At 43.4% G+C, this 26,921-nt stretch overlaps 1 protein-coding gene across 6 annotated transcripts in view; it reads left to right on the top strand.

The window, feature by feature from the left end:
- The first annotated feature begins 765 nt into the window (after positions 1–765).
- ANKRD50 (ankyrin repeat domain containing 50) overlaps positions 766–26,921 on the top strand; it is a 43,697-nt gene continuing 17,541 nt past the window's right edge. Inside the window, exons 1-4 of one of the 6 annotated variants that reach the window (XM_081926421.1) lie at positions 766–981; positions 2,840–4,107; positions 5,507–5,617; positions 23,524–23,753. In XM_081926421.1, the coding sequence (XP_081782547.1) occupies positions 3,629–4,107; positions 5,507–5,617; positions 23,524–23,753 (820 nt within the window). In that variant the 5' untranslated portion in view covers positions 766–981; positions 2,840–3,628. Of the gene's footprint in view, positions 982–1,027; positions 1,053–1,997; positions 2,021–2,343; positions 2,478–2,839; positions 4,108–4,796; positions 5,618–23,523; positions 23,754–26,921 lie in introns of those variants that run through there. The other 5 variants (XM_081926416.1, XM_081926418.1, XM_081926419.1 and 2 more) reach the window with 5 other exon arrangements.

Here is a 26,921-nt window from a genome sequence, read left to right as displayed (position 1 = left end):
AAGCATCTAGGTTGAGCTTGGGGTTCTAAATTGCTGCTGGTAGGTCATAAATCTCTTAATCCAGCGTCGTGGATTCAAGTCCTATGTTGGGTAAAAGATTCCTACATCTCAGCGAGTTGGACCTTCGTGATCCCTTCCAACCTTACAATGCTACTAAATATAGCAAGTGACCAGGGCAGAGATCCTATATCTTGCCTCATCCCAGGTGCCAATTTGAATAAAATAGTGGGGAGTTGGGGGTTAAGCTACTGTATTTGAATGACAATGCCCATTAACTTTGGCAGACCCCCTCAAATATTTTATGAAGGGACCACGGCAACAAGGAGTTGGCTCGCAACGGTCAACTTTTCCCTTTTCTTGCGAGGAATCCTATTCGGAATAAGCGAATTTCCCTTAAAAATAGGGAAACGTTGACAGCTATGAGTTGGCTCTCCTATGAGCCTCATAGAAACCAGCACAGTAAACCTACTCGAGAGGCAGGTGTAGGGCAAAGCCTGTTGCTCCTGAAAACAAAGGAGCGACTCAAGAGTCCCCAGCCAGCTGCGAGGATCGAGCGCAGCGTACCGAGCCTTCCCTCCGCTCCGGGGAATGCCGAGCGGCGTCTGGCCACGCCCCTTCCACGCCCACGGCCGAAGCACCAAACCAGCAGGCGGCGGCGGGCGGGGCCTAAGGAGGCGAGCGCCGAGGAGGAGCCGGAGCGAGGCCGCCCAATCAGGCCGGGGAGAGGGGGAAAGGGGCGGGGGCAGCTGTGGTGGTGGCGGCGGCCGCGCTTCGGCTGCGCCGGACAGGGAGAGCGAGGCCGGAAGGCCGGCCCTGCGGGGAGTGAAGAGGGACGAGGCGAAGGGAAGCTCCGCGGACACGCCTGTCTGGGCTTTCGCCCGCCTTGGGGAAAGCGGCTTCGGCGGCAGCGGCGGGAAGGGAACGAGCCAAGCAGCAGCAGCAGCTGCCGCCTCCTTGTACACAGGAGAGGAAGCAGGGGAGGTAACTGAGCAGCAGCAGCAGCAGCAGCAGCAGCCGGGGAAGGGAGGTTTTCTCTCTCGCCGAGTGAGAGGGTGGGTGGAGGGCTGGGGAAGGGGCTGCAGTCACTCGCCCGTCCACCTCCCTCCCTTGGGGTGGTGTCAACCCCGGCGAAGAAGACCCTCTTTTCTGCCAGGGGCTAGGCAGTCTCCGCGGCCGGGCAGCTGTCTCAGCTTTGCTGGGGCTGCGCCCGGGTCTACACGACTCTCTTGCCCGGCGAATCGCCTCCTCGTCCCGTGTGGATGAGCGCCTGCCTTGTGCAAAAAGCTCCGTGTGCAGCGGGTGGGCTCGCGCGCGGGTCTGCTCTGCACGCTTGCCGCGCCCCGTGCAAAGGTCTTTGTTTTGAGTGTGTGTGTGTGAATGGGAGGGGGGGTGTCCCCGTCTCAATCCGCCACAAATCCTTGCTTGCCTTCTTGCGATCGCCAAGCGCCCCGAACTTGTGCGAGGCGCTGGTGCGGCTTTGGGAATGTGGGAGCGCTCTCTCTCTCTCTCTCTCGGGGTTTCTGTTTGTTTTGGTCGGGGCGCGCGCACGTCTGCCTGCCTGCCCCCTCCCCAACTTTCCCCTCCCGATTCGTGGAAGAGGCTGTATGAGTGGCAAAGGTGAAGAAGGGGCCAGCGCGCAGCGTCGTCGGAAACCCGGGCGGGGATTGCCCGAACTCTCTCTCTTTGGGTCTGCGAGTGTTTGAAATCTGAACCCCGCGAACGTGGGAGTGGGGGTGGGGAGAGGGAGGCGTGCGATCCGAGTTGGGAGCCTGACCGGCGGGCGGAGAGAAGCGAGGCCGCGGCGGGACGCCCTCCTCCCGGAGCATGCAACTCCCGTGCAGCGATGGAGGGTGGGGGCTGAAGCGATCGGAGTGGCGGGCGGGGATCTTTGTGCCGTGGGGCGCTGCTGCGTGCGTGTCCCCTCCGTTGCGGTGGGGTGGGCGGAGGAGGGAGGGCGTGTGTCTCTCCGGAGCGGAGGATCTGGGAAGCGAACAGGCGGGCCAAGCGCTCGCTGACTCGAGTGAGTCCGCTTTTCCTTGTTTCCCATTCTTTCCCCCTAAGCTTAAAGACTTCAAGGCTCTGCAACCGGGGAGGCTTCCCTAGGAAAAGGGATCGTTGCATCCTGCTGAATCTTCTCCTCTCTTTCGGCTATCGGCTGAAACGGGAAGCCCAGCCGTGCGGGACGCCCGGGGGGGGGGGGGTCGGGGGAGAGACAAAGCCGAGGACAAATGCAACGAGCGCGTCGCTGGCTGCTGGATCCAACCGCGGGGAGCCGAGCCGATGACAGCGGCAGCACGCTGCCCAGCAACAATGCCGGGGGACTTTTGGGGTGGAGGGGGGCGGGGGGAGAGAGAGAGAGAGAAGAGGGTAAGTGGAAACGTGGCTCCTGTCTTGCTCCTGATGCTCCAGAGCCCTGAACAAAGGCGGCTGTGAAAAAGCTGGAGGGCGGCAGGACCAGTAGGCATAATAGGAAGCAGGTACAAGGGAGGTTCAGATGACCAAGTTTTTTTTGGGGGGGGGGGAGAAGGAGATAGGAAGGTCCTTGGATGAATATCAGTTTTCAGAATGGGATAGGGGGCTCTTTTGTGGCTTCAAGGTCACATATCTTGCACAAAAAGGGCACAAATGTGAATCTAGGCAGTGCTAGTAGGGCTTTGTTGGGGTTTTTGTGCTCCTCCGGTGCTAAAAAAAGCAGGATGTAGTGTGCATAAAATGAATTATTTCTTAGGTTCGTTTTTATTTTTGTGCCCTAATAAGCCACTGGCTTCAGTTGATTTACTTAAGAGTGGAATACCCTGGTGCATGTCAGCTAACAAGTGTTTGTGGTGCTTAATTTCAGGTCTGGGGCAGAAATGGGAGTGTTTTGACATCTGCAGTTGAGACACCTGGAGTGTGAGAGTAGACCATGAGACTGCAAAGAAAGCACTTGCTGAATGTCTCCTTCTGCGCAAGAAGTTTGAGTGTTTCCATCTCATTGGAGACACGGTGCGTCATAATTTGAAGGGCTTCCTTGGACCACAGAAGCTTGCACAGACTCCAGTGAACCACTTCTCGATATACAAGGCAGATCCATACATTTTCAGTAAACATTCACGGAACAGAAAAGAAGCCTTTTTTTTTGACAAGAGTCGCATCTTGATGTGGGCAGCGTTTTGAAGGGGGTTATAAAAGCTGCATATTTTGGAATGACTGGAAACCTAGAGAGGCACAGAGAACATGCAGGAACCGTGCATGTCAGCAACTCAGCTTTTTTAGATGTATCATCTGTACTAGAGGGAAATGCAGCACTATAAGCTGCAGCTGTAGCCATGGCATTGCATGACCTTTTAAGCCATATGAGAAGTATTGCTGAGCCTTGGTATCAAACGTAGCTTTATTTCTAAATCGGATGATCGGCGATACACCATGTGCTAATCAGGAGAGCATTTGGATGGAAAGATACCTCTTCGGCTTTGCAAAGATGCTACTGACCATTATGTGAGGGGATGAAAGCTTCGCGGATTGCATTGCCCAGTGACCAAGCTCCATGCTGCGCACTTGTCGACTTGGATTTAAGGACCTGCCTTGAGTGCAACTTTTAAAGATGTGCTGTCGTTTCTGACCTGTCCCAGAGAAGAAAGTCTGTAAAATGGCTCAGACCAGCTTGCTGCAGGGGAAACAGTTTTATTGTAGAGAGTGGGTTTTTCACAAGCTTCAGCACTGCCTGCAGGAAAAGACGAGCTGCAGCAACAGCACTGCCAACAAACCATCCGTTGTGCTGAACTCTGGGACTAATACTTGCGTCGTCCCTGGCAAGGGAGCTGCTTGGGGTGTGTTGCTGGTAGGAGGGCCGGGTAGTGGCAAAACAGCCCTCTGTACTGAATTACTGTGGCCCAGCTCACCTGCCAGTCTGCAAAGGGGTTTACATCACCAAGCCCTGGCTTTCCACTTCTGCAGGGCTCAGGACTCGGACACTCTCTGTGTGGGAGGCTTTATCAGAGGGTTAGTGGCCCAAATCTGTCGCAGTGGACTGATTCAGGGATTCGAGGACAAACTGAGAGATCCTGCTGTTCAAAGTCTCTTGCAGCCCGGGGAGTGCGAGAGAAACCCAGCTGAAGCATTTAAAAGGTAAATCAAACAAAAAAACACCCACTCTGTATCTGCTTCCTTCATATCTCCTGATCAGATAAAAACACAGCCCGCCATAAAAACAGGTAAAACCTATCTCTCACATGGTATTGTCTCCCTGCATGAATTGTTCCAATGGCCCGTATGGAAAATACCCATTTATAGCAGATGCTGCCAGACAAGATACACTTGGAAACACATTCCAGGTTGGCATCTTCCAAAGATTGCATAGTAATTGGAAACAGAGGCTTTAGAAGGGGCAGGAGGAGGGGAATAAAGTGGAAGAGGTTTTTTTCTTTTTCATATAACAAAAAGGAAACGGATTCCATGGTTGTATTGACACCAGAGGCCCTGATTTTAAAGACACAGGTTTTCTTGCTGGTGTTGTGAACTACTTCTGACTTGGAACTTTTGGGGAAGCCTAGAAACAAGCGTATCAAAAACAAAACAAAATGTGTGAGGCTGTGGTTATTGAGGGATTTAATCAATTTAGTTTCATCTTGGTGATGCCATAAATTACTTCCAACTATACTATAACTTGATGCCTCTAAAAAGATTAGGATTTATGCAACATGGGAAATCCTATATTGGTTAGCATAAAAAAAGATTGAGCTCCCTTTTTTTTTTATTTTGGTCCTTTATTGTGATACCTTCCAGGTCTTTCCAGGTACCTGGGAAACAATACTTGAACTAGCATTTTGAAGGAGGTTGAAGGGCTGACCTGAGAGTTTAACAAGGGTTTCATTTCCCCATGTGTGAAGCCTTTCCTTGTGCCTAAAACCTGAAATCATTCCTTTGGGAATATAGGAACGAGAAACCTGCAGGGGGAGATAAGACACGAGAAGCAATGCCTTGGGAATGTGTGAAAAGAATAAATGCTGCTCATGAACTTGCCAAGCTCATCTAATTTGAGTTAATTTAGTATGCTGTCTGTTAAATAAGCAAGACTGACCTAATAGGGTTTTTTTTAGGGGTTAGTTTCTCAAGAGTATTTTATGAAAGCTAAAGGTTTCATTGATTTTCTTAAAAAGTTCCAGCGGCTGTCCAGTTGCACTTATTCAGTTAAACTGTTTCTGTGAAATAGGTGGCTGTGTAAATAACGCCACAAAGAAATGCATTCTTGATTTGAGGCCCAGCACTCATAATTTCATAAAAGCTGTTTTAATAGTGGGTGAATGCAAGTCATTATTCACCAAGTGGCACCTTAGCATGGTATGTATCGAATGTCTAAAATGTCACTCTGATGAAAGAGAACTTTACTTTGTATCAACACCTGATCAGAAATCCAGGAAAAGTAGTATCCTCCTTACTGCAGGTAGTGTTACTGATGGTTGGTTTACAAAGGTGGTATAAGCCAATGGTCGCAAACATGGTACTCTCCAGATGTTTTCTATTATAGCTGCCATCAGCTCCAGCCAGCATGGCCAGTGTTGAGAGATGATGGGAGATGTGTGCCAGCAGCATTGGAGAGCACCATGTTGGCTGGTATTGCTGTCACTGAGTTACTGTGGTTAGAGGTTCCCTTCTGTGGCTTGTGGGTAATCATTAACTCAGGGTGGTCCAACTTTTCATACCAACTGGGTCACTTTGGACTACAATTCCCACCACTCCTGACTATTGGTCATGCTACCTGGAGTTGATGGGAGTTGTCATCCAAAACATCTGTTTGGCAAAGGCTGGTATAAACAAATGTGGTAATTTTCCAGTGTTCACATGCTGCATTGGAAGTTACTAATGGTGTTAAAAGCCTGTTACCTTTGTCTGCATTTTCAGGCTTCTTGAGGGATCCTAATTTAGTGCTATAAAACAAACACTTCACTTGAATAGGAAAGGCCAAGGGGAATTCTAGCATCCACTGTTAAAATGGAGGCAAAAGGGTATATTACCATAGTTAGTATTTTAAGACACTGATAGGAGGTAGTTCAGTAGACTGAGGGGGTGGAATATAAAGGTAAATCAAACTCTTCCCCCATCTCTCCCATTTTATACTATTCTCAGTAATTGTTTATATTGGTTCTATGTCATATCCAGCCTCAGCCTTACACTTAGAAATCTCTTATGTGGTTGATTCCAGTGGTTTCATGTGAGTTGCTCAGATTGGGCTATTAATGGTTTCCCACCTGTAATTATCCACCTGTAGTCTCCAGAAAACTGGTTCAGTTTTGGATGGGGTGAGGGGCAGTATCACTTTTGGGTGGAAACATCTGCCAAGTTATTGGGAGCTATACCACAGAAATAGAGAGAACCACTGTGCAGAGTCGCAGGGAGCAGCTGGCTCCAACTCTCCTGTTTACCTTCTTAGTCCTCCTCCTAGTTCCTCCTGTTCAAGTGCCTGCTATCTCGCATTCCTATGTCTAGAAGTATCTTCCACTCTTCATCTGCTAGGCATTTTCCGTCTGTAACCCTTTTCTGAACCATTGTAGAATCACATTACTGTTCTTCAACAGTTCTCTTGGAAAGTGACTTGCTACTTATGTTTATGCAGCACCTAGCATGCTGGTGCTAAATGAATGTCAAACAACAGCAGTACATTCTTCTGGTCTGTTGCTTTGGTTAAATTGAATTAGAAGTGGAACCTTGTCCATTCTGCAAAGGAATTATGCAAGTTTTCAACTCTGCTCTTTAATATTTGGATAAAACAACTGCAAGCCACAGTGGGATGAAAGTAGCAGTCATTGCAGCAGCTTAATAGCATTGGTAAGTAATGATGAGGAAGCTAATTTGAGAGCAACTATGCCTAATAAAACATGAGATGGAGGTTATCATTGTTTAAAACCCTGGAATTTCAAGGGCTACAGTCTCTCTAAAAGCTAAGAGAAGTATCTGTTGGCTACAACTATTACTCAAGTATAAGTGCTATAACTGCATTTTTAAATACCTGTAAACAAAGCTGCAGCTTGAAGCTCTGTTGTTGGAATGCCTGTAAAAGTTCTTTCAGGGTGGCGGGGGGGGGGCGGGGGAGCACATACTAAAAATGAAGATTTGAATCTGGTTACATTGAAAACAAGAATAGTATGTGTTTTGCACAGACTTGTTAGAAACCTGAAACTCATGTGCTTTAAAGTCTAAATATGAATAATGTCACAAACAGCATTTGTTAGGAGATCTCAAAGTATGGAAGTATATGAAGGAGGCAATGGATGTTTGCACCATAATGGGGACTGACTGTCAAATGTTTTACAATAGTTGACTTTGATAGCCCAACTCTCCGGGCTGGTTTTCAGCCATGTGGAAAGACAGGATTTACTGCAGCTTTCTTGATAAGAGACATAACTTTGGACTCAGCCCTTTTGAGAGAAAGTTCTAGGGGTTTTGTTGTGGCTCTTAACAGTACTTGTGCATGACAGTGCTAATGTTTGTAAGCATCTCTTAATCATATGGAGAGACTTCATACCTGAATGTTTGGAGATCCTGTTTGATAGGTCTAATTCACCTAGCGTAAGACTTCCAACTGTTTTGTGTGTGGAGGACCACCACATGATGTTCATGTTTCAAAAGCAGGCCTTGTACTGTGGAGAATAAACTGTGTTTACATGACTTCAGTGTCTCTTCTCACTTTTTTAAAAAAATGGTAGAAGTCATTGAATGCCATTCTGCCTTTTGAGAAAATATTGTAGCCTCAACTCTAACTTGTAGCTCTCTCTCTCTCTCTCTTTTTTTAAAAAAAGAAACTTCTATTAAACTAGGATGTAAAGAGGTTTCTTTTGACATGGACACCAGTGTTAGGCCCACAGGCAGAATGAATAAGGCTACATGCAGATGCAGGATTGAGCCTGTGTATTGCTAATTGAAGTTATTTGACTCTGAAAGGATACGCACTACTTTAAGTACGGTATGTGCTTAGGACACTTGGAGAGACTGTATGCATAATAATACTGTAACACCTTAGATTCTGAACCTGTTTAGGGCCAGCCGGAAAAGGTGGGTAGTTAAGTATCATGACCACTGTGGAACAACTGAGATGCAATTTGGCTGGAAAAAAACAAACACACCTGGAAGGAATCTGAAAGACTTGTGCTGTCCTCAAGAGATGAATGTGCATTGAAAATGAATCTACCCACAGCTGTGACAAGATGCTTCATTTGCAGACTTAATATCTCCATAAATATACTTCTGAAATGTGTTTTGTGTTCTCAGTGGCCTTTAACATATAGACAGCATGTGCCAATTATATGATATGGGTCTTAAGATGAGCAAATAGTCTAGGCTTTGCTTTTCTGGTCATCAGCTGCAGAGGTGCACTTGAGCCTGAAAAGCAACGAACCTGGGGACAAGAAGAGCATCTTTTGCCTCGACGCTGCACACAAACAGCATCTTCTATTTCATGTGCACATAAAGAAAGCAAAGTATTTTTATTTTATTTTTTCATTTTACCTGCAGTATTTGCCTCAAGCTGCTGGTGGTGGTTGTGGGATTGGAAAATGAGTGTCCCAACTTCTGTTGTGGTACATTAGTAAAGGTAAAGGGACCCCTGACCATTAGGTCCAGTCATGGCCGACTCTGGGGTTGCGGCGCTCATCTCGCTTTATTGGCCGAGGGAGCCGGCGTACAGCTTCCGGGTCATGTGGCCAGCATGACTAAGCTGCTTCTGGTGAACCAGAGCAGCGCACGGAAATGCTGTTTACCTTCCCGCTGGAGCAGTACCTATTTATCTACTTGCACTTTGACGTGCTTTTGAACTGCTAGGTTGGCAGGAGTTGTGGTACATTACTTTTCAACAATTCACCTTTCCTGCAGATCTACTTCTGCAGTCCAGATTGCAATATATATCCTGAGGATGGGAGTGTGTATATTTTATGTATACCACAGGTATTATTATTATTATTATTAAGGGGTTTATAGATTTTTTCTAAACAGTGTTGAAGAAATGTGCTGATAGGGTAGATCTCCAGATTTGTACAGGTGAGCTAATCCACCTGCTGAATGCAAAGGAGGAAACACAAGGTCCCTTGGAGAATCTTGACTCAAGAAAAGCATTTTTGTGTGTCTTAAAATATTTAAGGTCTGTACTCCTGAAGTTTGAGTTAAAGCTGTCCCTGGACTCATGCCAAAGAAAAATGTGGCTTGGTGCATCTCTGTGCTCTGAAACACATCAAGCTTGGTGGCACAAGCCATGGAATGCTATAGCTCAAAGGTAGCAAATGTGGTGCTATGCACATGTTTTGAACTACAGTTCCCATAATTGATGTTCACTGGGGCTGAGGAGAGTTGGGAGCCCAGAAACGTGGAGGGTGAATCGCAGAATTCTGCCACATGTCTACAAGTTAGGTATCTAGCTTGTAATTGTGCCTATGCGTTATAACTCTACAAATGTTATAATCAAAAACCTTATACGGATTCACCTTTGGTGTAAAGCAGGCAAATCCTTTGGTAATTGTACTGCCTTTGTTCATGGTACAAGAGAGAAATGTCCGCTACATTCTGCCTGAGGTATATGCAAGGAGAGAGGTAACAGAAAGGGGAGGAAATGCTGTCTGGAACTTCTTGTGTATTATCTGCTCCCGCTCCATCTGTAGCAGAGAAGGGAGCTACCTCTCTAGCAAAGGTATCTGATGAAAGTCCAGGCAAATAATTGCCTGTTTGCAGTGCACAGAGGTTTTATTTGCATGAAACATCTCATGTTGTCCTTTCCCAGTCTTTGTTTTGTGTGTTTCCCTGTGCCTCCCTTTCAAGCCTCCAAGCTTCAAAGGCCATGAAAATTAAATTTTAATAGACTTGAACACAGCTGCAAAAGTGCATCAGATTGTACCATCCCTAACAGCTGTTCATATGAGTTTCCAGAAAATGCAAGCCTCTTCAAGCAGGTACACATCTGAGAAAATTAGGCATGCCATGCACCCTACTCCTATGCATGTTTCCTTGGGACCATTTTAGGGGCGGTTGCTCTCAAGATTGTAATTCAAGATGGTTGGAGCAAGAGTTTATAACTAGCAGTTTAGCCATAAGGTGAATCCTATTGATTGAATGGAACTTGCAAGTAAATGCTTTTTAGGATTGCAAACATAAGTTCTTCAGGGCAATCAGAAGAGTCCGCTGGTTCAGATCAAAGGAACATCTTGTGCAGCATCTTGTTCTCACAGTGGCCAACTAGATGCCCGTAGGAAACCTGCCAACAGGACCTGAGCACAAGAACACCCCTCTCCTCCCCAGTGGTTTCCAGCAACCAGTATTCAGCAACATTACCTCCTCTGACTGTGGAAGCAAATCATAATCATCATGGCTAGTATGTTGTTGCAACAGAATCCATGATCTGGACCTTGTGCAGAATAGAAATGAATAAGCACTCCACCACAAGAATGAATTTCAGCTTTACTGGAAACATTCCTAAAATAGTTCCAAACAACTGTTACAAGATACAAAGTAACACACTTCTCTTAAACAATCAAGGAATGTTGTTCCCTTTTCTTTTTAGTCCTTAATTTAGTCCAAGAACTTTCCTCTCTGCTCCCAGAGAGAGATCCTAAGCAACTTGCTTTATGGCCCTTAGGTGTGCAGTACATATCTTCCATTTCTGTCCTGGTGTCTTCCTGTCTCTCACACCTTCCAACTTCTATCCTTATCATTTGTTGGTACTTAAGGCCTGCAATCCCCCTTTCTTTTCAAGAGCAGCTTGATGTGGAGTACTACTCTTGGACTAAGCCTTGAGATAAAAGACAACCGTGAAGCCAGCACAATATCTGTTGAAAAAAAGGGGTTAAATAGTTGGACTATATGCCTTATAGTATGGATTTAAATATATATGGTAGAGAATTTGTGTGGCCATTGGTCTCTTTGGGCTTTATACAATTTGTGCATCACTGGAAAAACCTGGAGCTCCTGCTGCCTGTGGTATGTTTGTGGGTGACCTGCTCAGATATCAGACCAGCATTTGCTTGGTAGGAATAGAGTTGAATAGGAAACTTTTGATATGAACAAATTGATCAAAATACATCCGCACACTGTGGTCCAGATTAAAACATAAAAGTTGATTTGCCATAACAGCAGGTGCTGTTAATGTCTTTACAGTCCTCTATGTACCTGTGCGATTTTTTATTATCCCTTGACCTGGTGATCCCAATATATATGTTGCTGACAGTTTTTGATTGTCTTGTGATTTAAGCATTGTGGCCAAAGTTTTAGCTAAATGGTTATTGCAAAGGTTTTGCCTTGTGTAGGTGATGGAAGGGATTGAGTGTTAGTTTGTTATAACTCTTAGTTCTAAGCTGCTTTTAAAAAGGTAAAGGACCCCTGACAGTTAAGTCCAGTTGCAGATGACTCTGGGGTTGCAGTGCTCATCTCGCTTTACTGGCTGAGAGAGCTGGTGTTTGTATGCAGACAGCTTCCGGGTCATGTGGCCAGCATGACTAAGCCACTTCTGGCGAACCAGAGCAGTGCATGGAAACGCCGTTTACCTTCCCGCTGGAGCGGTACCTATTTATCTACTTGCACTTTGACATGCTTTTGAACTGCTAGGTTGGCAGGAGCAGGGACCGAGCAACGGGAGCTCACCCCATCACGGGGATTCGCTGACCTTCTGATCGGCAAGCCCTAGACGACTAATTTCATGACTCACTTTACCAATGCTTATGTGACTCGTACCATTATGCTACCTGGTTGAGGGTGGGACTGCAGCTAAGTCCCCTATGGCAGTGCTGATGTATCTCAAGTTTCTAGCAGGAAGAAGTATTATGATGATGATGATACACTGGAGCAAGTTTAAATTGGTGAAGTGGCAGTAGCTATGATGATGGGGAAAGAAGAGAGAAACAATGGAGTTGTGGGCGCAGAGAGGAAGAATCAGAAGTGGCCAGTTCAGTCTAGATCCCCTTCTCCTTTGGCATAGTTGCACTTCTCCTCTCCATCAAACAGTGCTAAAGAATTTAGCTGCGGTATATAGTCCTAGAAGTCAGTGGTAACTAGGGATTTCTGTTCCAATCCGTCTCTGTCACAATCAGTGCTGCTTCCGTTCTCCCGCAATTTGATTTCTGCCAAAGACAAAGTTTAATTGTCTGCTATTTTATGTAATTTTCAAATTTAAGACAATTAATTATGTGATTATTTCTACAGTGCTCATTTCATTGCAACCTGCCACACAATGGCTGTCATAGATGACATCAGGTGTAGGGTGATTGGGTTTGGCTTGTGAGGATTTGCCTCATGGGCCAAATTAGGATTCCTGTTGGGTGTAGTTTGGTCTGGAGGTTCTCCAGTCTTGATAAAACAGGTTTGTAAGGCTTTTGTAAGGATAACTGAGAAAATATACATACCGTGCATTTGCACTGAACTCCTGAATGTTCTATAGAGGTGCTAAATATTAATGCTCTCTGTATAATATCTGGTTAGAGAGACCTGTATGACAGAAAGCAATATAACCTCGGAGAGAGGTTTACTGTCTTAATTGGAAATGGCTTGCAAATATATTGGCTCCAGAAAACACAAGTACCGCCATCCTGGTATATACCTGGACCATATAGAAAATCAGTGATGTGGGAAGCAGAAGGAAGCTTGTACTGACAAAGCAGGCCTTGTCTGTCACAAAGCAGTTACTTGGCTTTCGCAAAGAATTCAAGTGTTCTTTTTTAAGAGATCAAGCATTGCAATGCTAATCTTGTATTAGATTGACATTCAATCAGTGAATGACTTTGTGCTTTCAGGTATGGGCAGTTTATGGCATGGACAGTTTATGACAGTAACAGCCACTTAAGTTTCCATCCTGCTCTGTGTGTGTGTGTGTGTGTGTGTGAGAGAGAGAGAGAGAGAATTATAAGTGAGTACACACACAAGTATTTTGCCATAGTCCATTCCAGAGCTAGGTGTGGGATGACAGGATTGGAGGTAGGAGATTTTGTGAGGGTGGGAAAGAAGAAAATGTTATGCTTGCCTGCTGGCTAAATCATGTGGTAATAGAGTTAGTAGTGAGGTTCCTCATGCAGCATTCCTGAGTGATACAGTGTTGGGCAGAGTAGTTTTATGTCTCCCTGCTGGTGCTGTATAGGAGAGTGCTGAGAGTGAATTCCCAATTTTTCTTCTGTTCCTCATTTGAGAATCTTCCCCCTAGAGTGTAAATTGTTCTATTGAACCAATGCATTTGGGTTGGAGAAAGTGCTTTCTCCTCTATCCTCGCCTTCTTATTAATCGCTCCCAAAGGACCATTTATGTTGCAAAGAGGGCACACCCATATTGGGATTGATCTTGAAGAACGGAGAAGAGTGGGTCAGCAAATAGGCTCCAGCCGGTGTGCAGGCCTCAACCCTAATTCTCTCCCAAGCGAGTGTCATCCCTTGGAACTACAGTAATGGTCATTTAACCCACCGAGGGCTTGTATATTTCCTATTTCATCTTATGTCTACCCACCCGCCTCCTGTCTTTGTTGATGGAGGTGATTGTTTTTGTCACTCTCAGACTTCTTAACTGTTCCTTACGTCATTCTTTTCCTGTAGGAGGACTTGGTGGTTGTTTTTGCTTTTCTAAGAAAAACAAAAAACAAAACACCCAGAACCAGAAAGGAAATGCATACCTGGCAAAGCTCCAAGGTATACAGAGCCCTCTCTGCCTTGTCTCTGTCCCAGTTTGACTTCGGCTCCGCTTCTGATCAACACAAAGTTTACTATTAGAGGGAATGAATATGATTAAATAAAGTTTGGAAATTATTTGTCGAGAATGTAACAGTGATGTTGTCCAGTTGCTTGTTTTATTCTTGCCCATGCTTTAATGGTTGGGGCACATGTGGTTTGTTTTTGTTGGAAATTTATAGTATCTCCTTTGCATAAGCGATAGCATTCTTACTCACGGCTAGATTTCCCTCCTTTAAATATGCTGCACTAGATCTGACGCAATAACCTAATTCCTTTAGGATGACTTTTGCTATTTCAAAATAATTGAAAGCTGTTGGGGGGGGGGATAACTCACTGGAAGAAATCCCAGTAGAGAAGCCTGAGGCGTTAGAGGAGTGGGAGGATGTTGGCTTTCCTACCAGGATACGCTTTCTGTCTTGTTGAACAATCGTTCTGGAGAAATGAGATGCTATTACTCTGTCACTGGGTTTCTGAAGCATTACCAGCATGCTCACACAAAAAGGCTGTTTTTAAGCAAATTTTTCCCTTGTTTCAACTCTTTGTGCTTCATATTTGCTGGATATTCATGGGAATAAGGAGAGAATAGTCCACTCTGTTTGATTGGGAGAGCTGAGTGAGACTTAGATTAATGCAAAATCTACGTATTTTACCACAGAAATGTGCTGCACAGACTCCCTCTTGGCCCACAGAATCTGGTATTTCAGAGCATACTACCCCAACCAGTGGAGGGAAAATATAGTCATTGTGGCTAGTAGCCTTTGAGAGTCTTAACCTCCTTGAATTTGCCTAATTCTTTTAAAGCCATCCTGGTTCGTGGCTATTACTACATCTTATGGAAACAAATTCCACAGTTTAACTAGGCACTGTTCAGAACCAGCTTTGGTTCTGATAAACTTACATGAGCCAGCCAGGATTAAGCGACAGTTTTCTGAGTGCTAGGAATTGGGCTTACTCTATTTTCCCTGACTGAGAAAAGCCGTCTTTCTTAATGGAAGTAGACTGTAGACAGATGAACATGAAGCAACGCAATCTCTGCAGGTTTGTCTGGGCGATTTGTATCCAGGTTAAAGTTAATCCCAACCTTGCCTGACTAGACATGTCCCTTTCTCAGGGATCTCCATTATAGGTGCCCATTAGAGACCAAAATTAAGCAGATGGTAGCCTTGAGGTATTGTTACCTAACATCAGGAAATATATATCTGCACCAAACAAGGTATGCAAACTGTACAGAGTCTATACCTAATGCTTTTCCCCTTTGTTCATGCCAATGCAGATGTGAACACAGAATAGGATGAGCATGTCATCAAACTGCACCAGCTGTTCTAAATCCTGGAAGAACTAACCTTTCACCAGCCATTGAACAGTGTATGAAGAGCTGCAGACTCCACGCCAGCCCCCCCCCCAAACCAGTGCCCCAGTTGCCCTGGGATTTCAGAAGCAAGGGGTTGGGGATCTTTTGTCCCCTGCCACCAGCCAGACAAACCAGGTCTTCTTCGGACAGCTGAAAATAATGCCAATGTATTTTGTGTCTGGCAACGTAGTGTATTCTGACCAAACTAAGCCTCCTGATGTATATTGTGCTCTAGGAGACTTAGTTTGGTCAGAATATAGTACACACTTCCAGAATTAACACAAAACACATAACTTCTTGTAAATGAGCCACCATAGCTGCTAGGGGGCCATGAAAATTTGTGTCCCGGTCTTTGTAGACTCGGCTACCCTTGTGCTATCTGAAACCAATAGGGCACATTGATTGCCAGATGTGATTTTTTTTCAGTTTTCCTACCCCACTACCTAGGTTGTAAGCCACCTTGAAGATCATTTGATCAAAAGGCATGGGTGTATAAATAAAATCATGATTATCAACCTTGTTCTGACCTGTTTGCCAATCCTGCTATTGTGCTTTTCATCCTTGCCTTTCAATTCAGCTACACGTTTTTGTTCCTAATTCATCAGTGCATTTATTGGCTTTTGAAAATGAGCCAGCCTCACCCTTTGGAGATCCTAGTTGTACCAAGTGACAATTTTCTTTCATTTTTCTAGGTTGCAACATTTCCCCACTAAACTACGTGGTCTGTACATTTGGCACAAGGAATAACTTGAACAAGTAGGAGTGAACTAGATTACTTCATAATCCACACTTTAACAAGAATTCTGTTGTTTTGAAGCAACAAAGTAAATAACTAAGCATTAAGCATTCACAATTTACATATGTTTTAGATTGCAGTTTTTTGTTGACTCTTTATGACTCCTATGTCAGTAATGGGCTTTTTTGTCCCTATTGTGTTTATTCATGAGCAAATTGTGTGTTGCTTGCCAGTAGTCACTTACCCCAGACCTCAAGTGACCCATTGCTGAGTTGGGATTTGAGCCCTTGCCATCCATGGCCAGCACTGTATCCAGCTGGACACAACTGCTTTCAGTATGACTTAATGTCATGAGAATTCGCCCTTCCCCAACATCCATTGCTTGGATAGATATAAACAGCTTAAAACGCAGTGCAGAGAAAATTGAACAATCTTTCTTTCAATTCATTTTGGTGTTCTTAACTTGCTTTGTCTGTCATTTTTACTAAATCTCCAAACCCAGACTTCTGGGACTTCCAAGAACTTTTTGCATTAAATCACTAGTAGGACTTTTGGGGGAAATTGCCATATAAAATATGCGGTGGTGGTAGCACAGGTGGAACAGTGCTATTTAAAAGCCTTCCTTTTCCTCTTGCAATCATGGTATATCTAAGAGGCTGAAGACATAAATTGTGGAATAGATTTTGTTAACAGCGTTAGTGTGATTTATGCCTCAGCTTTTGGTGCTGAGGTGAGTCACTTTGTGACAACCCACTACTTCAAAGGAGATGGGAAAGGAATCGGAGGAGGAAGGATGAATGGCAGAAAGAAGCAACTTGTCCAGGGGCAAAGTTGGAAGGCTGAATTGTACTTGCACATAATTTTTGAAACCTGCAGAACGTTAAGAAATTAACTTTAGAAAAGCAAAAATGACTACAGCAAGATACAGTCATGGCAAGCATACAATGAACTTAGCTTAAATTTGCTGTGTTCCAGTTGTTGTTGTTGACAAATAGGCAATGCATAATACCAGAAGTTAAGGGAAAGAGGTAGAAAATTGATTATCAGGGTATAGAAGGGATTGTGGGAATATAGTTGTTTTCTTTGAAATCACTGAGTGTCCTTAAAAACTGACACCAAGGGTGGGGAACCTGTGATTCTTCAAATGTTGCTGGACTCTTAATTCCCCTCAGCTCTGCTGGTTGCAGAGTTTTACTCTAAGTTTTTGTTACTGGTTCTATTATGTATGAGTCAGTTCAAAAAGTGAATCTTTTTTACATAGTGCTCTCTCTCTCTCTCTCTCTCTCCTTTCTAACGGTCTCGTTAGGAGAGAAACCACCATACATGGTCGTGCTACAAACTGCTTTCGTTATAAATCAAGATGGTGTAGAGAAGGAATTCTGCTTGATTTAGCGTATGTTATGACCTAGAGAACTAGCTTGTGAGTAGAAGAGAACAAATAAGGGGGAAAGCTTGATTTTACAGAGCATGTTACCAAAAATAGAGAGGCACTACCTTTGCTGTAATTTTACCATTTTAAGTGCATGTCAAAATAGTCTGTTTCTGTATTAATACTGACTGTTACAGTATAGTTTGCAGCCATTTAATAAACCTGTAGGACATGACCTTAACATATTAATGATCTGTAAAATGATGAAACAAAGATATCCATGTCTAAAGCAGACTGTGGCTAAAGCAGATTTATATAAGGATTCAGTGACAGTGAAAGAGGAGACACTGAAATTTCATAATTATGGTTGCTGTGTTGGTGTCCAAGTGTAAGCCTTAAGAGGATACAGTGATCCATTTGAACTCATTGCTTGGCTGGATTAACTAAGGGAATTGAAAAAGGAAGATGAAAGTCAGTACAGATAAATGCGGGGTGTTACATGGTGGTATGTGTGAGACCTTCCCTTTGCAACCTTTAAAGTGCTGAATTCGTCGTTACCATTCAGAGCACTTCTGCTGTCAAAAAGACTATGAAGAAGGTCAGTGGTTATGGAAAGATGATCTACAGTGCACTCTGCTTGCCTGCTCATAAATTATAATGCAACTAGAAAAGGCTAACAGTGCAATCCTGTGCACATCTACTTAGGATTAAGTCCTGCTGAATTCATTGGGACTTGCTCCCAGATAATAATGTTTGCAATTTCACCCCCAAAAGGCCAAGCACATGGGACCGCAGGATATCAGACCCTGATCTTATTTGATTCACCTGGGGAAATCCAGCCAGATGGGCGGGGTATAAATAATATATTATTATTATTATTTGGTTTGTTTCCACCAAGAATATTAACACCTACCACACAGGTTTATGATCACTTACTTTGAGGAAAGTTGCATTTTCTTGAACAGATAGGTAGAGTAATCCATTTGGAGTTTAGTAATGCAGTATAGTGCAAGGCGAATGAAGAACTAAACAAAGTGAAGATGGGGAAATACTACATGGTAAAATCCCTTTGTAAACCACTTTGAGGTTTGTCGGTTTGTTTGTTGCAATCAAGAAGTGTATGAAATAGGTAAGGAGATAAATAAACGATCAAGTAGGAATTAGTGTCCTTCCTTCAAGTATTAGAGAATAAGTCCCACTGGATTCAACAGAACTTCAGCAGACAAAGTTAGTGTTGCAGCCATAGTCCTTAAACCTGTTTTATTCATTCTTTTCTCTGGTAACTTTAGGAAGGAAAGTGGGGTGTTGCCACTTAAATGGACATTGAGGAATTATGTAGGATGCATGAAGATGAATAAAAGAATGGAATGCAATCTAGTAGCATCCAGTGTTGTGTCATATGCTTTGGGGGCTAAAGCATATTTGGTATCAGTGGAAAAATGAGAGAGGATCTAGGGATCCTGGTGCATTTCAGGGTTACTGAACCAGCAGTTTTGTGTGGCTGTAAAGGAGACGAGGGAAATTCTTGAATATTAGGTAGGGATTTTTTTTGCAGGGAAAAGGAAGTTATGATATCATCGTAGATGGCACTGGTTCCTTTTGAAAGCTACAACCAGTTCTTGTCATCTGTGTTAAAAAGGATGCATTCACAGTCTGCTAATTCCGAAGAATGACTACAAAGTCTCGCACTGAACTATCCAGACATTGTGCAGTTCCTCTGTGGTTTTACACTTCCCCTCAAGTACTTAGATCAATGAAAGTTATGTTAAATTTATTAAGGTGAAAGTTGAAATATATGGAGGAAGTGGGGAGAGGTACCAGTGGCTTTACTGGAGGAAAAATAAAATAAAATGCAGTATTGTTACTTTAAACTTCTTATAAAGAATTATTGTGTCCTTTGAGGAAGCCTTTGTGAGTAGAAGTCTCTACTCTTCCATTGTCTGTAACTTCCTTTTCATATCTATCCAGGGAAAACCTTTGATTGCTGCAGAAGTGCATCCTCTTTTTATCGCATTAAATTCTTTTCAGATTTGTCAAGCCTCTTCCTTGTTTGTATGATACTGATTCAGGAAAGGAAATGAGAAATCCAGAGGCAACTGTAAATCTTGTAAGTCCGAACATTCAGCGGATAACTCTGGCAAGATACTTCTCTTAGCGCTGAAATGAATTGGCAATTCAGGTGAATTCAGAAGCTTTATAGAATAGGTGCAGTTGAGCAGTTCGAAAATGGCACCAAAAGTCACAAAAGGAGAAGTGCTGCTGGAAAAGTGTATTGAGATTTCCTGTGGGTGATCTTCATTTATTTCTTTATTTATATCATTATTGATATCCTGCCTTTCGCCCTGACAGGAACCCAAAGCAACCTACAGCTAAAATAGAAACATAGAGGGGAAAGCTTTCATTTAAAAAACAGCATTTAAATGTGTACACACACACAAACATATAGATCACTACAATAAAAACAAGACAGAACTAGCCCTTTCAAGTCAACAAGGAGGGAGCCAATCTAATTCTCTAGGAAGGGAGCAGCCAAACTCTGGGAGCAGCCATTGAGTAGGCCCTGTCCTGCGTCTCTACCAAACATGCCTTTGAGGGTGGTGGAACCAAGATAAAGAGGCTCCCCTGAATATCTCAGAGCCCAGACAGGTTCATATGAGGGAATATAGTCTTCCGGATTTATAGACCTATTCTGGTGAGATGAGGCTGAAATTATATCCAAATAATCAATGAACACATAAACCAATTTGTGCTATTTCTTAGGAACTGAATGTGTCGTCCAATTTTGATGCCTGTATGGCTAACCCGGTTTACATAGGATAAAGAAAATCGTGTAAAATATGTAGTACAGAGACCTTTGCATGTTGCTGGACCCCACTGCCATCACCTCTCACTGTTTGCCATACCGACTAGGGCAGCCAAAATTCAGAAGGCCACAGATTCCCATTTCTTGGTGTAGCAGTGCAGGTTTTTACCACTTGCAGGAGTGTTGGCAAAGGTTGCAGGAGACATTTTTGAAAAGCACTCTCTTGGAGGAGTTGGCGCTGATCATCCCAAAATGAGCCATTCTAGGGAAACGTGTTTAGTGTGAGCTTCTAAGATGAAAGGCATTTGCTGCTGCCATGAACATTTTATCACACATTGCTACACAAGTGTGAATGTAGTGGAAGGGAGGGGAGAATAAAATAAAAGGCATGGCTTGGTTGCATCTTCCAACCAAGGCCACATGACTGGTTGGTGTTTGATGGTGTTCTGTGGAGATCTTTTTCCTACATGGCATGGATAGCGGATTCCCACAGATGCAAAAGTTGGAAAAGTTTAGTGCTGTGGATTTGAAAGGAAGGCTCTTTGTGACATATTTTTAAAGAACATCTGATTAACATGAAGAGCCTTTCTCATAAAGGTGTGTTTGCTATTGAAGGGAGGAGTGAAGGGTAGGAGTGATTACCTAAGGTAAATATCTAGGGAAAGAGTAGAAACAAGTGAATAAAGAGGGGTTAACAGCACAGCTACACATCTGAATTTGGAAGTAAAGCCAGTGTTAGTGGAGATGCAGAAGATTCAGATGCTCCCAGCGCTTTGTTCCACTCATTGTCACTCTGAAGATCGATTTCTCACTCAAAACATATAATTAGGTTTGATGGCATATTGCTTACATCTTATTTTACAGAGCTCATGATTATTTTCAAACGGTCTTCAAGATGACTGCTAACCTTCTCTAGAGATAATGAAACATTTGGCTGGCGTGAGAAGGGGGCGAATTGCCGCAGTTCATTCTGCTTTGAAACCAAGATGGCATTTTTGAAAATAAAGGGATTATTTTCTAGTCAAGACTATTTCATGGCAGGAACAGTTGCCTTATTGAAGAATCTGCTGAATAGGCCTGAGGTCAGGATGCAGTTGGAAGTTAGAAAATTCTGGATGCGCTGAAGCAGACACTTAAAGGAGTCTGCTTTTTTGTGTGATATCTCCTGTTGTAATGATGCTCTAGCCTTGGGGAGTTACTGGTAGCTGTAATGCGTTGTAATGCATTCTTTTTCCCCCTGCTAGAATTAAATTTGTGTTTTAAAATCTTAGTCAGAATGCACTGGTGGAAATGGGGAATAGCCAAACTGTTCTAAATGTGAACTGTGGTGAGTTTGCATGGAATGTGTTTTACCTTACATATGGAATGCCTAGCTCTTTACAATTATTAGAAAGTAATGCTCATCTATTCCATTTAAATATGCACCGGTGATTATTTTTTTTAACCATTTCAAATAAATTAGGAATCACCTCTATGATAAAATTGGTCTTAAATAGGGACATAAAGAACGGCACACAGAACAAGTATGATGGAAATTATGGATTCTCGGAGGTGATGGGGGAATTCCAATCCAAAAACACACACAAAAAAGCAAATGGTTAGTAATACAAAATGACACTTCGGAAGTGTGTCAGGCCTTTCACTCATCTGGTCAAGTCAGTGGGGCTACATTACTGGAAGCGGTTGGTGAATCACTTCCTTGGTATGGCAAAAATGCAAGTTGCGTTGAAGGCTCTACCCACCCCCACCCCTGCCAGTTGATAAAATAGTACTACAGCCTTATTCATCCCAATAGCTGTGTTGAGCAATCAGAAGTTTGGATAATTGAACATGCTTTTTTCACTGGTTTACCAAGACTTTCTCGCATTTCATGGTGGCAGAAAGTGCAATTAGATGAGTAAGGTCTTTGGATAATGAAGGAAACGTGTGTTTCAGAGGTTTGCTGTGAAGTCCTAGGCTTATTCAAGCAGAAGCAAGTCCCATAGAGTTCAGTGAGACTAACTAGAATGCAAATGTATCAGGATTGCAACTCTAATATCTAATTATTCATTGGCTGTACAGTGGTACCTCTGGTTACGAACTTAATTCGTTCCGGAGGTCTGTTCTTAACCTGAAACTGTTCTTAACCTGAGGTACCACTTTAGCTAATGGGGCCTCCTACCACTGCCACACAATTGCTGTTCTCATCCTGAGGTAAAGTTCTTAACCCGAAGTCCTATTTCTGGGTTAGCGGAGTCTGTAATCCAAGGTGTTTGTAACCCGAGGTACCACTGTACAGACTTTGAGCTATTTGTAATTTTTTTTTTCTTATATGGCATGTACTTTTTTTACTTCACACTTTACTTAAATCCCATGTATTGGGGATTTATAATTATAATTATATTCCAAGGGGATTATCCAGGTTGTTACCATGACACATCTTTTGATAAAATGCTGTCATAAAGAATTCCGGAGCACGAACACATCCTTGAGTTATTTAAGTGATTCTGGGTTTTGCCTGTTCCTTCCCACCCCCACCCTAAGAATTACAAATATTGTGATCAGAGAGAACCATGCTGTTGGGGGAGGGGAGAGCTGCCTTTCCTTGAAGGGCTATATCTTTATTTCTGAAGCTTTCATAGCTCTGATGCTGTACTTGCTGTTAGTATATGCTCTCACCCCCCCCCCCAACCGGTTTGGGTGGGGAGGTGATGGCCTGCTTCCTAGCACTGATGCAAGGACTTAGACATCTACCACCATGACATTTTGCGTGGGGGCAAACGAGGTAGACAGTCTGGTTTGGTTTGGGTAGATGGTCCTGCAATATCTTGTATTCATACAGTGAATAATCATGTAGCCTCCAAGGAACGAGGGGTGAGCAAGCACCTCTGATCTTGCCAAGAGTTGCTGGTTCACTTTCAGTTCACTTTAGCTTTGGATTTAACTGCTTGCTAGAGTAAACAAACTGGATACTGACTTGAATTCAGGAATGTTATTTCAGAGATCATGCAAAGAGGCTCTTACTGGGTGGTTTTGTGATTGTGTACCGTCTCATCATGAGAGCATCCACTTGTTTCGCACTCAGCCATGGAAATGAATGGCATTCGCACAAGACAGCAATGGTGGCCTGTGTATCTGCAGTACCTTCTAACAGAGCTTGTACAGACCAGGAGCATTGCTGCAAATAGTTGTTACTAGAACTTTAGCTGGGATTGCACTTGGTACTAATAAAGTCTCTATCCAGATTTCACATACATTCTGCTGGGCATATCCAACTCCTGTTAAACTTGAAATTCCCTGTTTATGGCCGTGTTGGGTAGCTGCACAAGCATAATCCAGACGTGCTTTTTGTTGGCCTCAGCACTTGAACTGCTGCATTTGTTTACATGTTAAAAGGCTTAATCAAATATTAAAGTGGCTGCAAGTGAGTCTGCACTCCCTGACAACACTGGAAAAAGAATTCCCTAGCGACCTCGTTTTAGTACATACTGTGAGCACCTCTTTGTGTACACGCAAACAAACACACACAAGTTCCTTTGCTGAAAAACAAAACTAACCATATAGAATATATTTCTGGATTTTATGTGTGTGTATTATCATTCTCCTTTCTTTTTCTCCTTGCAGGTGCATTTTGCTGCCTCTTCTCGGAGCCAAGCCCCCTCAACAAAGTCTCTTCCTCCTTGTAGATTCCGTGGATGAGGGATGTAACATTGCAGAAGGCGACCAGACATCTACGGGCTTATCTGGAACTATAGCTGAGCTTCTAGCTAGTCACTATGAGTTTTTCCCTCCATGGCTGCTGCTCCTGTGCTCTGCCCGGAAGCAGAGCAAAGCTGTTACAAAAATGTTTACCGGTGAGTACAAATACAAATGAAAACTTAGCTTTTGGAGCCTCATGTGTCAAATCCTTTTCTGAAATGTTTTACTCATCACTAAATTTCAGCAGTTAACTTTCTGGAATCTCCATTTTCTTGGAGCCTTTACCCAGTTGACAGTGGTCATTGTACATAGTGCTGCATGGGTGTATCTACATGGATGCTGATCTGCTGTATTTGTTTTGTTCTTCCCCAGTAAAAGAGTGCATGAAACATGACAGCATTGAAGACTGGAATCCACTATTCTTGTGTGTGTGCAGCAATTTTTTCCCCTTGTCTAAAAATCTAGATTTGTCATCTTCTTTTCTGGGAGTTGAGGATTACCTTTTGCAAGCTCACTGTATGGGTGTAGCTGTGTTTGATCCTGGGAGTATGCTGTTGGCAGACTATTGGGAATCTTCTACAACTTGTTGTTCCAGTCTTTGCTGAATTGTGAGCTCATTTCATCACTCCGCTGCTATTGTTCGTGGGATTTTTCTTAAACGTAGAGAAGCATAAACACTGGATTCCCAGCCTTCATGTGAAACCAGGCAATGAGTGGAATAGAACTGCAGTTATAATAAAGCGTTAACAGTAAGAATAAATAGATTAAAAATCCCTTGTCTCTTCACCCTTACAGCAAAACTAGATGATGCATTTGGTTATGATTATTTGATTTTAAAAATTGATAAAGATTATTACAGTGGTACCGCGGGTTAAGAACTTAATTCATTCTGGAGGTCCATTCTTAACCTGAAACTGTTCTTAATCTGAAGCACCACTTTAGCTAATGGGGCCTCCTGCTGCCGCCACGCCGCCAGAGCACGATTTCTGTTCTCATCCTGAAGCAAAGTTCTTAACCCGAGGTACTATTTCTGGGTTAGCGGAGTCTGTAACCTGAAGCGTCTGTACCCGAGGTACCACTGTATTATTAATTTCTTAAAGGCATTAGTAATGCCACTGGCAACTTTACTCCTGGGGCAAGCAGGAACTTCAGGGGTGCTGTGTTTAAAGTGGGAGAGAGGAGAAGGGTTGAAACAGTCTGAATGCACCGTAGTCAAAATCAAGAATGCCTCCCTATGTCTCTTTAGAGGAGATTTAAAAACTGAGGTGCATTTAATTGTGCAATCGCACAGTTAACATATGGTGTTAGACAGTGCTATTTTTGTAGAAAAAGAGGTGCTGGAACTCACCACAAATGCCAACCTTGTTCTCTTATAATGGCAGTGGCGCCCACCTGAGTTGCAGTGAGTGCTGGCTGAAAAAAGCCTTGGCGTTAGATAGGGTGAAGTCTCATGTTGTGTGAGTGAACTCCTCCTTTCTCCCCTCCCAACCTGCAGTGCCTATGGTGAGAGGAAGTTCGTTGTGTTAGGAGAAATTGGTTCTGTTCTTGCAGTGGCGTCATTGGTTTCAGCCATATTGTCTAGTTCGACCCTAAAATCTCCTCTTTGGCCTCTGTGTGCCTTGCCAGCCTGTCCTCCATGGATGTCACTGGCTGATTTGTTCTGTCACCACGGGATGTTGCAGGAAAGAGGGTGCAATGGTGCTTTGACTATCAATGACTTAAGTTGATTTGCTATCATAAAGAGTCCTGGGCAGTCATTATTATCATCATTTCTTATATGCCACCCTTCCTCCCATGGGAGCCCAGCAAAATATTTAAACAGTGCAATTTCAAATCAAATAAAAACATTTAAATGCAATCACATACCCTGGCAGTTATTTACTTCACGGTTGCCATAACCAGTATATCTTGGCCATCTCATACCTGCGTAAATGGGAATATTTTCACGTATTTCCAAAAAATCAGTTATGAGAGAGACAGGCACACCTCACCAGGGAGAGCAATTCCACAAACGAGGAACCACCACACGGAAGGCCGGGTCCCGGGTCAATGCCAACTTGGTTGGCAGCAACGCAGGAGTCTTGGGCAAGGCGTCTGAGTGGTGAGTTGAACTTGACCTACTATAACAGGAGTTCTGGATCTATGAACGACTTTTGTCAAACTTAACCTGAGCTATCATTTCCTGTATGGCAAGAGCTTTTGAACGGCACCGTGTTTGAGTGAATTTCTTGAGCAGTTTCAGCTCCTTTCAGTGAAGAGTGACAGGTTCCCTTTGCTGTTTAGGCATACAATTGTACCTTATTGATAAGCATAGTAGCTTCTGCAGGGCCTGCAATCCATCTGATAACAACTTCCTTGAATGGAATATTTTATTAGCCCATGTGGATGTTTGAAAAGAAGGTGTGAACTTGAAAGCGTACAGCTACTGCATTTTTGCTTTGCATCTCATTTCACTTTTTCATCTTTGAATTATTCTTTTCCCTCCAACTCCCCCTGCCCCCAAAGGTATGAAAGTTTACAGGAAAAAATGAATGGATTATACTTCAGGGGCGCATCTTTCATTTCTTCAACCTTCGTATAACAGCCTCACCCATTGAATCTGGTTGCTTCTGATACTTGCTATAGGCGCATCATTCAGGGTTGGAGCTGATCTTTCAGTCTCTGATAAAAAGGTCTTGTTTCATAATTGATTTAAATCCTTTTCCCCTTCACTATTTCATATATTTCTTAAAAAAATGAGGCATGCAAATTTGGTTGGTTCACTTAATTTAATTCACAAGTTAATGGAGTGTGTGTAGTGTCTTGTATACACCGTATTTTTTGCTTTATAAGACTCACTTTTTCCCTCCTAAAAAGTAGGGGGAAATGTGTGTGCGTCTTATGGAGTGAGTGCAGGCTGCGCAGCTATCCCAGAAGCCAGAACAACAAGAGGGATCGCTGCTTTTGCTGTGCAGCGATCCCTCTTGCTGTTCTGGCTTCTGGGATTCAGAATTTTTTTTTCTTGTTTTCCTCCTCCAAAAACTAGGTGCATCTTATGGTCTGGTGCGTCTTATAGAGCGAAAAATATGGTAATTTTATACATGCACAATAGGCTTTTTCTGCAGCAGCCATGATTGCTTTCCTCTGTAGCCTGAGAATAAATACATGCATTTGCACTGTGAGCAGCATTGTCCTCTCCTCTTTCCGGCGTTTTCTTTTTTGTTCCTCCTGCTGCTCCTCCCGTATTGCATAATTCTCCTGCCTTCCCTGGATCCATCCCCTTCCTAGATACAAAAAAGTAGGCAGCATTTCAGATATGTTGCTTCTTCCATCCAATGTGTACA

This window comes from Podarcis melisellensis (genome assembly GCF_964234715.1).
Source record: "Podarcis melisellensis genome assembly, chromosome: 9".
Lineage (NCBI taxonomy): Eukaryota > Metazoa > Chordata > Lepidosauria > Squamata > Lacertidae > Podarcis > Podarcis melisellensis.
Note: the sequence above shows the minus strand (reverse complement) of the source record. Positions and strands in the feature narration are given on the sequence as shown.